Source organism: Seriola aureovittata, chromosome 16, assembly GCF_021018895.1.
Source record: "Seriola aureovittata isolate HTS-2021-v1 ecotype China chromosome 16, ASM2101889v1, whole genome shotgun sequence".
Classification (NCBI taxonomy): Eukaryota; Metazoa; Chordata; class Actinopteri; order Carangiformes; family Carangidae; genus Seriola; species Seriola aureovittata.
Window position 1 is genome coordinate 19,048,359 of NC_079379.1, and position 12,923 is coordinate 19,061,281.

The following is a 12,923-nucleotide window of genomic DNA, read 5'->3' on the forward strand; positions in this document are numbered from 1 at the left end:
AGGGGAGAAATGAATAGATAGAAAAGATGAAAGGGACAGAGAAAAAGGGAAGGCTATTTAATGATAATACAGAAACATAAAGGACAGAATTAATATGAGAAAGTACAATGCAAAATGTGGGGAGGAACAAGACGAGTATATCTTCACAGGAAATGTGCTGATATTTGATGTAATACTTGTCCTTGGTTGGTATTTACATGAGGTAGTAAGAACTGTATTTTCACTTACTTTTGTATTCCAACCTGAATCCAGCTGCAGACACACTAATGTCAGAGAAAAAGTGAAGGTAGAGTTGGTTGGAGGTGCTGTTGAGGAGTGCTGGAACCGTGGTGCCTTGGGGAGAAGATTAAAAGAGGAGTTTGGCAATGCTATCTCCTGCATAGGCCAACCATAACTAACTGCATAAGGTACTGTTCTTTGCTGCATTTGGCGATTTAATAGTGCGTGTGTGTCTGTGTGTGTGCATGCATGCAGAAAAGATGTATACATGAATGACTGTGTAGCTGCATTAGGATATTTAGGGAGGCAGATGCAACATAGAATGACCTTCTTGCTTTTAAGAAGCACAAACAGCAGAGACAATAGTTTATTCCAGTTTGTGGGTATGTATTCAGCTAATATTAAAAAAAGAAAATCTTTCCAATAAAATGAAGAAAAAAATAAAAATAAAATCATGATCACTCAATAAAATCACGTTTTACAGATATGACCTAAAATTGGTGGTTTAATAATTCAAATTTGTGAGCCTGGCATTTCTCTTTCATCTCTTTACTTCAGGGTACATCTAACATTTACGTTTGGTCTGGTTCCAAGCATAAACAAAAGGAGAATTCCCTGCTGCTGTATCCTCACTATGACTGGAGTAATGCAGCTACTGTAAACAAACATTCACTACAACTCCACACAGAAAAGGCTAACCTTTGTGGAAATGCACCAAGAGTTTGTCAGGGGATGTTCAAACAGATTGGAATTTTGAAACTTTCCCATGTCTACACCATCTGGCTTTATGTACTCTGAATTTAATTTAGCACTGTTACAATGCCAACTGTGCCAAATGAGGCCCCCAATTTCAATACTGTACGTGCTGGTGAACAAATAGAACATGCTCCAGGTTCTACATGCTACTCTTAGATAAGTCATTAGGCTATTAGGTTGCCTGGACGATGCGTTTAGGTATAAACTGTTTTACATTTAAAATTAACATGAAAACATGGATGAAAATAAATGCACACACACACACACACACAAACACATATTTGGCAGTACCTGAGAAGCTGCCAAGCATGGTGTCAGTGTTGTCTCCTCCGTCGAACACCTCCAGCGAGTCCCAGTTCTGCTCTGTGACAAAGCTGATTACCTGGATCTGAGAAAGGGAAGAGACAAACCAAAAGAGGGGATGGAGGAGGAACATAATTAGTGACAAGTAGGAAAAAAATGGAAACATCAGTACAGAAACAGAAAGACGGATGGGATTTAGAGAGTAGGGCTAAGAATGTGTATGTGTAGGGAAATCAAAAGTTAAGTAGAAGATTAATGGGTGGGAGAAGACAACAGAAAAGGTATATGTGAAAAAGGGAGAGTGAAGAACTAAAAGTTTGGCCATTTTACTAGTAATTACTCTCACATTTAGAGTAGAAGTAGTCTAGGCCCTGACACAGCTAACTTCTTGTTCAAATGTTACAACAGCCCCATCATGACAAAGATATTTCTATATGCAAAGTCAAAAATCTTCAATCTTTTCCTCACTTTTGTTCAGTGTTTTACAGGAACAAAGATAGTTAACAGTTTCTAGAAAGGCTAAGACTATATAAACATTTTTCTTCTCTTTATATAGTTTAAAGTACACAAAGGGTGATAGATTAATTGATCAAAGCCATGAAGGATTTCGAAAAACAGCAACAGCAGTTGAGAATTCTCAGGGGAAAAAAACACAAGTCATTTCAAAATAAATGTCTTGCTTTCTTTTCTTACTTTGAATGCTCTCTTAAAAGGCTATGTTCAAGTGTTGGGCATTCGATTTGAAATGAAGAAAACTGTGAGACAGCTGCAGAGAATGTTGAATATTCTTCAAGTAGAGGCAGGCTCAGAATTATTCTAACAACAGTCTCCACTGTTGAGAAAAAAGTTGCCACATCATCCAAGAATAGCAATCTGGATTCTCACAAAGGTTGTCTATATGGTAAAGCTTAAAACTTATTTTGCTGTTGAATGCTGGCCAAGGGAAATGGTAGAGTAGGCTACCTCTAATATGTAAAAGTGAATATGTGAAAGGGGCTACACCTGTGCCGTCTACTATATCTTTGGTCTCTGTGTTTAGATACAATTCACCCACTTCTTCAGTACTGTATGTGTCTTCATTCATTCTTTCACTTTGTCCAAGCATTCCTCTTTGTTCCCTCTCAAATCCATTGCTTGGCCCTCTCCTTCTGCCTCCGATGGTAATAGATCGGATACGAGCCAATTAAAGGGGCGGTAGGGGCTCTGGCACATCCCGGGGAGACGAGGCAGATCACAGATTGATCTTTCATTAGGGGGCCACGGCAAATGTGCCCGCAGGCACCTCGCTCCTTTAAGTTCTCTTCTGCATCGTGACACTCCAAACTAATGTGTCTCTGCTCGCTAGTGGATCGGGAGCAACAGTGCGAAAGACAAGACGCTGAGAAAGGGGATGAAGGTGTGAAACAGATGAGGTGGAGTAGGAATAGTAGGGATGAGGAGGATTCATCTGCAGAGAGCATGGACAAAGAGCGGAAAACCCTCTACAGTTAACACCTCACATTTTGGTAGCACATGCAGTAACCAGTTGTTCAGTGAGGAAGTGTGTGTGGCCCATGAACACAAACTCATCATTACCGAACCATACCATTTATTATTTATACATTTGACTGTCAAGCCTTTTGCGTTTCAGAGAGTGTGCGCACAGTCAGATTTCAGTTTTTCTTCCTCTATTTCACCTCCAAGCTATTGCAATGTTAGTGTGTTGTGCAGCATGCTAAGCGTGCCTGCGGGCTATCTTGGGTATTTGACCTGCAAGGACAGTCAGCTGAGATGGAGGAGCTAATAGCTGAGGGACGGCACTGAGGTCATTAGCCACAGAGGCTGAAGCATAAGCCTAAAAAACTTTCCATCAGGCAGATCCACGGGGACCTCACTCAGGTTCCTGGTGGAGTTCCATCACACATGCATCACAGAATAGGAATATGCAAACTGAATTAACTCCCAAGAAAGAAAAGTAAAGTAATTGAAGAGAAAATTCTACAAATTTATTTCTGGTTTTAAGTTTCTGGTATAGTGATCTGCCAAATTAAATTCTGAGCCTCTGTAAAGTCTATAGAATAATTTAGCTGCTCTCCTGTACCCAGAGAACTGTAAATGCTATACTTTGATATAAAGTGGCTAGCTCTGTTAATTGGTACCCTTGGTAAGCTGAAAACATATCACCACACAGGAGCTTGTTCCCAAGACCATGCAGAGCTGTAATGGCTAGAGGCTAAAGATAAATAAAATCTGTTAACTCATTTAACAGTCTGACCAGAGACAGTTTTAAAAAGGGATTAGTCCATATGTTTAAAGTGAACAAATAGGTCACTGGAGCTCAGTTGCAAAATTTTCATTAATGGAGAATCTTATCTGATAAACTAACAAGCTGACAGCAGGCAGATAAAACAGTATTTAAATTCTAAATCTAAATCTATTTTATTATATTGCATGCAGCTAAGTCTACTTTGATATATCATGACACTGCTGACATTTCCTGGACAGTGTGCCCACAGTGTGCTGCTTCTTTGGGTTGTGTGTGGACTGGAGAAAGTAGGATTGGGTTCGGGGTGGGTTAGGGGATGTAATGAATTTATACTTTGTTGTTAACAGAGCTGAAAAATGCCTATGATTGACTAAGGGATTTCACTAATTTTAACACATCTTGATTATGACAAAGCTGTCACCCAGGACGTACGCTGATGCCAGGAAGAAAACTCTGTTATGCAAACCTGGATTCCTGATCCCTCGGGAACAGTGATCTTCCACACACAGTTCAAGCTGTTGAGGTACGGCTCAGGAAAGCCGGGAGACAAGATGGTGCCTGTTCGATGGGTCAGATTTCCTCCACATGGAACTGCAGGATAAAAGCCAAGAGTTGAAAAGATGTGAGTTGTGTCAGCAGTACCTTGGTACATCTTTTACTAAACCTAAATCATTAAATCACAACCAAAATGCTAATGCGCTCCTGAAATACACACCAAGTCTGTTCCACCTGGCCATCAAAGCGCACGCACGCACGCACGCACGCACGCACGCACGCACGCACGCACGCACGCACGCACGCACACACACACACACATCGGACACACAAATTATCTTCAAACACTGTCTCCCCAGCTTGTTCTGCACATTTACACATCTGGTAACAGTGTAGGAGCATCTGCTACAGCTGTATCTTGTGTGTGTGAGTGTATCTCTGTAGATACATGTGTGTGTGTGTGTGTGTGTATATGTGACCCTCAGCAGTGCCTGTTACCTGTGTGCTGCATGGCTAAATCTCACTATGTTGCTACAGGCACTGGCTGGCAGCCCACATCTGTGTCAGACTAACAAGAGTTTGACACTCAAGTTATCGAGTGAGAGAGAGAGCCAGAGACACAAGACATGGCAGGAAACAAAGTACAGAAAGAAAAGAACGAAGATACTAATGAAGAAACTAACAAAGGAAGAAGAAAAAAAAGAAACAAACAAAAACAACCACACTGACTGGTGAATGCTTAAAATGAGTGCGAGTGTGTCTGTGTTTGAGTGTTCATGCCCCACCTATACAGCTGGGTATGGAGCTGTTCCATTGTGCCAAGGCATTGGGAACGGTTAAACATTCAATGGCACTTGATCCCTCCAGCATGTAACCTGGGCTGCACTCAAAGCGGATCACTGCGCCAACAGCAAAGTTGTTGCCCATCCGGCGGCCATTTCGGGGCTCGGGGACTGAGCTGCACTGGGTGGCACTGGTCCGCGGCACAGCTTTGGAGAAACAGAGAGAGAGAGAGAGAGAGAGAGAGAGAGAGAGAGAGAGAGAGAGAGAGAGAGAGAGACAGTGTTCTGTTCTGATTTTGAGTCATTACCTGTAACATTTGTTGAAAGCTTGAAAATGAGCTTTCTACTTCATTTTGTGTGGGGACTTATATAAATCTCACTACTTTATCAGTGTCAGTATGATCAGTGTGTCCCTAATAGATAAAACAAAATATGATATTCAGTTTTTTCTTTGCCTTGTGGTTCCTTCAGCTTACTTACAATAAAATGCAAAAATGAATTATTTATTCATTAAATTTCCTCCAGAGCTGCCGTTGCCTGTGGATATCTGCAGCAAATGCCATTTCTGGTACACTGCATTGTTTAAGAAAAAATAACAATTCAAGAGATAAGTCCCTCTAAGGGGACTAGATGAAACGGGGAGTTTAAGCACAACCTTTTCAACACACCGCCATGCTTCTACTGAGTTAATGCTCCAGATCACACACTTCTGCCGACACACACACACACACACACACACCACACACACACACACACACACACACACACACACACAAGTAAGTCACAGCTGAAACAGTGGCTGAAGGTGAATCCTTGCGAAATCACTCAGCAAGTCATCTATTATGGAGAGGAACTGGGGCTGTTAGAAACAGAGGGACTCCAGGATTTGTGTGTGTGTGGGTGTGTGTGCCGGTGTGTTACAAACTTACCCTGGTAGACCAGGTGGAATCCTCTAGAGCTGGATTGGCCTTTGGAGGTGAAGCGGATCAGGACTTGGTTGGAGGTTGCTAACGGCAACGACTCGCCTGAGGTAGGGAAAAGTTAAAGACATAGTTTGTAATGTTTTTAACATTTAAGTGCTGCCTTTGGTTTATATTTGTGTGGGTACAGCTGACTCTTACTTGATACCTAATTAACATCTAAACACATGCAGGTAACTAACAAACATTCTCCTCATCGTTCTAGAACAAAACAATTTAGGTGTGAATGTTAGTGACTATTTTAGGGACTCAATCTGTGTCCAGCATGAAAATTCAAAGTAAGAGGACTAATAGCTAACTGCAGATATCTCTGAGAATACATTTAGAACCTCTCCTTGTGTGTTGCATTGCAGGAAAGTGCAAATAAATAAATAAATAAAGAGTGTAGATATCTGATTTCAGTGAAGCAGACAGACAGAAGGACCGACTGTGATGAAAATATAACATGCTTATAAGGCATCATGAGCATATCACGATATGCAAATGCATGGTGGTTATTAAGATTAGCCTAATATTTTACGGTCATACAGGACTGCGCTTATCTGCGATGCTTATCGGATAGCCAACAATTTCCTTCAGCTACATTGCGACTAAATGGGAGTCCTGATTACTGGCACTGATATCATCGCGTCCGACTGCAGTCTGCCCATAAAACGTCACGTTCTGGGAGCTCAGAAGTTACTTTTGATCACCACATGAGCCTTGAACATTTTGTCAACTCACTGTCCTGTTCTTGTTTTTCCCAGCTCAGATATACTTCTAATTTACAGTTAATTTCTTTGTCATGTCATGGCTGCACCATTGTAACTCTCGCCCCAACTGTTGCTCATATTCCCAATTAACAAGTCATTACTGGAGTTTCTGCAGCTGGGTTAAATTGGTGCAGTGACACCCCTGAGTGCTGTAGAACCAGCTGCAGAGATCAGACCCCCCACCCTTCCCCTCTTGGTTTTACTTCACTGGCTGTGTGTGAAATACAGAATCAAACTCAAGGTTGAATTTATCACTTGCTGTGTAAGGCTCTCCACAATCATGCTCCTGCTTACATTCAGGAAGTCTTAATGGCACACTGCACAGGCAGGAATGTAAGGTAACCTGACCACGGCTTAGTGGCTTTCCATCTGTCATAATTAAATACCAAAAGGTGATCGAGTTTTTGTTGTTGTAGCTGCCAGGTTGAGGAACAGCCAACAGACTTTCGACCAGTCGTGTGAGTTGAGCTTTAAATGGCATCTGAGAATCTATTTGAGCAGACGGGCTTTGCGTTAGTGTTTTGTTTGGTCTGTGGGTGAAATGTATTTTTCAACTGAAAAGTGAGGTTTTTTCTGCAAGATGCTATATACATAAACTACTAGGCAATTTATTCAGAAATTTAGGAGCTCAGTACCTCTTGGGGCTGCTTTAGCATTATTTCTCCAAGAACATTTATCAGTGCCAAAATTTAAAATGTCTCACTGCAGATAAAATCCTCAGAAAACGAATATCTTATCACTGAAATTGGTGATATGATCTCCTGCTATCCTCATCAGCTTAGTGTAGTAGTGTAATTAAACACAAGAAAAACCCACATGGTGTATCTACTGTGGTGGAAAACTATTTGTTGACTGACACAGAACATGATATAAAGTGTGAGTATCTCTGTCTCTGCCTCTCTGTCTTTCTCTCAGTGTGCTGCTGACTGGCTCTCTGCAGTGGATCTCATTACTCTGCGTCTGCTTGCTGTCACATTGTAGTGGGAGGCAGACGTGCTTAACCCCAGAGGCTACATTTGTGTGTCTGTGTGTGTGTGTGTATGTGTGTCAGTGAGTCTCTCCTGTGCATGCATGTTTTTGCTCACAATTTTTCTATGTGAATATTTCTGCGCCTTTAAGTGCAGTGTCCTGAGATAGCTCCAATGGTACAGTTTCTTCATGCGTCATCACCAGACTGTTCAAGTTCCACTGTAGGATCCCCAAGGCATGCTGGGTAGTTTATTAGAGGAAGCCCTTGCTGCGTGCTGTCATGGTGACAGTGTTTCATAATTTGCTGTGCGGCGCAGGTATTCATCCAGACAGATCAAACATGTGTCAGCATGTAACTTATCAACCCCTCTGGCCACTCTCCAGCTCCAAACCGCTTTGCCCTTAAAAAGATCCTCTATGCTGGCAATATGAAAGACTCACAAGGACAGATATGACTTTGGCTGGAAGTCAATAGTCAAAATTCAGTGGCAGTTGTTGGTGTGCACTGATTCAGACACAACAGTCATGGGGAACAATGCCAGAGATTAACGCTCAAGCTGTTAAACCACAATTCAAACGGGTTTAGAGTTAAAAACAGAGTTAGCCCAGCGGGGATTACAGGAAGTGAATTTTACATTTTATGAATTCATGTTTTGCATTTATTCAACAGCGTGCTTGCACTGACACAGAAGTAGCATTAATGATAAAAGTGGTCAAACTTGAATATAGCTGAATAAAAATGGATTCCCTTGTCACAGCTGATGGCCAAGAGAGTGACATTTCTTTTTTTTTTTTCAAATCAATTCAAAAATTAGCATTTTGATAAGTCTCCTTGATTTCTTGATCCAGTCCTTTTGTCCCTCCTTCCAACACGCTGTCTTTTCTTTTCTAATTCCAACCTTTTATCATTCATTTAATTCTACTCTCCCCTTTTCTCTCACTTTATTCTGTTTGTCGCTACAGCCTCCGATAATTCAAAATCATTGCCTTTTCTTTTCAAAAAGAGTGATTTGCCTCCCAACGCGTGACAGTAATGAAAACATACTGTATTCGGGACTGGTTTAATGTCATGTGCTTTTCAAGGTTAGCGTAATCACAGCACATTGCCTTGTATTTTGGCTCATGTAACTTACAACGCATGACAAATAATATCCCGCAAACCACTAAAATGCTCATCACCCGACAATGTATTTACTGCACATAATGACAGCTTGTACATTTAGACTACATGGGTGAATTCCTTGATTTATAAGTTTGCAGATACAGTATGTCAGTCCATTTGTGAGCTTCAACGAATCTGTATATGAGACAGTGCAGGTACACACTTCTGGATTATACCTAATTCATGCCAGTTATGCCCACATTTACTAGTTCTTCAGCATCACTGTCTGTGTGGGCAAAAAGTCTCTCTTCCCTTGCCAAATTGTGTCAGCTCTGCTCTGCCATGCCTGGTTAGAGAGCTCTGTGAACCTGCCGCCAGGAGTCCGCAGTTAATATAGCGTCCTGTTTATTGAGCTGTAAACTGGATTTTCTGAGGCTGCCCTGGACACAAACCAAAGTAATCATTTTGCTTTTGTCAAGCCACAGGGCTAGGGCAGGCTGAGATGGAGAGCTGCCCTAAACTCACACACCTTTTCACTCGCACGCTCCTCAAACGTTGAACCTCCCACTACTCGAGCTATTTCTTTTGTAGCCAGTCAACACAGCTGTGGCATTTATCACATCCATGCATCCTCAATTATACAACACTGCTGCAACACAAATCATTCCTTCTCCTTCACCTTATCACTTTTCACCTTTCAACTGTTATGCTTTTTTTTTGTCTCCATCTTCTCACATACAGTAACTGCTCTTTTCACTTCTTATCTGTGTGCACCTGTGCTGTACCGCTGTTGTACATCTTTTTGGAAAGGAGGGCTCATGAGATCAAAGTACATTATGGCAATGACTAGATTTTGGAAATGGTTTGGTCAAGGTTAGGTGTTCGGAGGCCATGGTTGAGGTCACAGCATTGGGTTGGGAAATAGAGTAGTTAATAAGATGTTTCTCACAAGATTGGTTAAATGTTTTCTTGTGATATTTCAAATGAATATTTCATGGCTTTTCATGGGATTTTGCACCGTAACGGAAGCTTTAACTGTGAAACATTAATCACAAAATGGTATGATCTCATGTTTTTTGTTGTCATTCTGTAATCTTTGTTTAATTATATGGAATAGTTTTTAAGGATATAATAAAAAATAAAGGTATTACAACAATTTGTTAAGGCATGTGGCCATTGTTTGTCTGCTTATTTGAGGTAATTACCTCATGCAGTGGCAGCAATTTTGGTCAGGATTTATTCAGCTGTTCCCTTGATGAATAAACAGCTGCAAGCTGAACAGTTGAGGCAATATTAACTTAATACCGATGCTTCCAGTTTGACATTCATTATTTATAATAGCTGGTAATGTTAATGCAGCTTTTAGTAGGTGTCTTTGTTTCAATGCTAAAAATGCACAGTTGGTTTTTCTTGAGGATGGGAGACAGGAAACCATTTCCCTGGCTTAAACCTAGTGTTTGCGTGTATTTATGTGTGTGTGTGTGTGTGTGTGTGTGTGTGTGAGAGTGTGTGAGTGTGTGTGTGTGTGTGAGAGAGACATGTGTTTGTGCAATACCAATTCACGTGTGTATGCATGCAAGTCTTCTTGAGCCTGTCTGCTGATGTGTTATCCCTGTGACTCTTTAAGTTGTTGTTGTCACTGCTGGATTGTTTTACAGCTCACTGGAGCCCACCTGCAGCCATGGCAGCTCAGCCTGTGTCAGCAATTTCTCTCCAAGTTTAACTGGATGCTTATGAAAGGCATAAGGCCAAGACAACATTTTATTTAGTCTCCTGTCGTGTCAAAAAATAATGTCTGGAAGATCAAATAGTCAAATCAAATTTGCTGATTTGTTACAAGCTAGGTCTGAATATGAAATAAAAGCTGCACAAGCATGTGTGAATCGCTTTCTGCCTACCTGCAGTTCCATTTAAATTGCTTCTGTTTTCCACCTCCCTGATGTTTTTACTGAAACACAGAGGCTACACAAAACGTGTCTGCATGCAGGCGTCTGATAATGCATGTTTGTGTTTAAGTACCTGTGTGAGCTCCAGACAAGGAGCTAAGAACACGGGAATGCTGCGTTGCCCCATCATAAACCTCCACAATGTCATTCAGAGCGGTCTGGAAGAAGGCGAATTGGCTGAAGACAACTAGAAAAGACAGATATGGACAAAAAAATGACATGAGAGGAAAGTGAGATTAGCTAGAATTAGTCACTTCATCAGAGTCACATTGAAAAACTCTCAAATCCATTTGAAATGACACAGAAAACCCATAAAAAAAAAGTACTTTGTAGTATCCACATCCAAAAGAATATTATCAACAGCAATTTCAATCAAACTGTCTTCTTGAAAGCGAGGTGGATAATGCCAGCAGTTATGACAACACAACCAAAAATTGATATTACACAGGGAGATCAGCAATCCTGTCTGGGCTAGATGGCTTGTCAGTAGATGACAGGCTTCAGCAATGACAGCCCATCTGTTGTACAATGTGCAGGCGCCACTATGGTGCTTTCATGATCTCAACCCACTCTTTCTACCACTATTGCCTGAACATATTCAGTCCTGTCACATCCAATCTTTGTCTAGTTTACTTTTGGTGAATATTGTCGTTTAAAGAGAAGTATGAAGAGGATGAGGGAGAGAGGAAGAGGGCAGAGGGGACAGAGGACTAGTGTTCTCCATTAGGAGTGATGGCGGGACCTTATCCTCTGAGTTATACGTGTTCAACATGATTCAGCATCTGTCATCTCCTACTCATCCTCAGTGGTTTCTGTTACTTGTACATCCTCTTCCTCTGTAGTTATTGTGAGAGAAGCCTGTGGTTGCGGTGACACCTGCCCTGTCCTCCACATTTGGGGAAAATAGCTTTTCATTAGGGTCGGTGCATCAGCCTAATGAGAAGAATGGAGGCCAGAGCATTTGTGGCTCTGCACGACAAAGTGTTTTGCCCTGGGCCTCATTGTCATTTTCCAGGAAAATGCAAATGTGGACTTTAATTATTTCAACTTCCTCCCTCACTTTCACTTCACTGAGCGAAATATGTTGCCGACAGGATCCAAGGAGACAAGGATGGGTGCCCAGCCATTTTGGAACAGCGCCGTACCTCCGAATGGGCATCGTGACCTCGACATTCAAAAAGGCTGGGGTGAAGTGCCCCAAAGCTAAACACATGCCGGCTGCTGCTGTTTCGTGTAATTTAACAATGACAGGACATGAGCTTTCCCTTAGAGAGACACTGTGCTGATAACTCGTTAAAGAGGCAGAAGGAGGAGGAGAAGAAGCAGAAGATAAAAAGAGAGAAAGACGGACCGAGTTAAGCAGAGAGACATCATGGGCAAGTAAATGAGCAACTGAAACATTTTTGATTTTTCATGTTTGAGCTGTGTCACATCCCTGCATTGTTTTTTTTTTTTTTTTGCTTTCTGAATAATTTGCTGCTCCCACACTATCAGATCACATATTGGAAGCAAGCTGTGACCTTTAAGATGGAAATGCCAAAAAAGTAGTGAAACTCCAGGAACTCTGGATCTTCCAGACACCCAATTATTTTTTAGTGTGTGCATGGGTATGTGTGTGTGTCTCAGACAGATATTCTATGCCTAATGTGTAAGACAGTGATTAAATTGCTCCACTAAAGTAATGTGAAAATATATGTATGGCATTGAGACAGATGAATATGGGAACTATCAATCACTGTGTGATTTTACCGTGTATAGAAAAATATGAAAAAAATGCATTTAGTCAACCTCTGACTAAAGCCCTATAATTATGAGTTAAAGAAGAAGGTGTCTGTGGGAGCTTTTACAAGTTTTCCACAAACTTGTTTTCTCCTACACACCTGTCACTAAGAATATTCGTGTGGAAAAAAAAAAGTCTAGTTTATTCTCAGCAGTGAAATATGTGCAGAATTTAGTGAGCCTAATAAGGGCAGTTTGTGCATCTTAAAGAAAGACGCGTGATTTCTCTCACAGGCACTAACATGCACAATTAAAAATCTGCCAAATTCAATAACACGGCACTCTTCCTTGGCTTACCGTAATCCTTGGGCACGACCACAGAGTACAGACAGGTTCGTGCGCTGCTGTAGTTTCCAGGGTAACCAGGAGACAAGACAACTCCCTCCAAACCTGAGTACTGTCCACCACATGGAGCTGGACAGACACAAAGATTAGACATTAAGGGACAGGACAAGGTCTGAAGCCAGGAGTGCAAGATTCCATTTCTCCCCGACCCTCTTGCTTTTCCATCCCCTCTGTTCCATCACTCCTAAATTACTTTTCTTGTCTGATTGGGCTTTGGGTGGAAGACGTCCCTGGTGTTTGCCACAGTGAA

The 12,923-nt window shown here is 41.5% G+C and overlaps 1 protein-coding gene across 1 annotated transcript in view; it reads right to left on the reverse strand.

The window, feature by feature from the left end:
* Positions 1-12,923, reverse strand: part of csmd2 (CUB and Sushi multiple domains 2) — a 227,600-nt gene that overhangs the window by 57,154 nt on the left and 157,523 nt on the right. The window contains exons 32-38 of the mRNA XM_056398872.1: positions 12,626-12,742; positions 10,623-10,736; positions 5,730-5,825; positions 4,804-5,007; positions 3,990-4,114; positions 1,267-1,363; positions 229-333 (exon numbers count right to left, since the gene is read on the reverse strand). Coding sequence (XP_056254847.1) covers positions 229-333; positions 1,267-1,363; positions 3,990-4,114; positions 4,804-5,007; positions 5,730-5,825; positions 10,623-10,736; positions 12,626-12,742 — 858 coding nt within the window. The remainder of the gene's footprint in view (positions 1-228; positions 334-1,266; positions 1,364-3,989; positions 4,115-4,803; positions 5,008-5,729; positions 5,826-10,622; positions 10,737-12,625; positions 12,743-12,923) is intronic.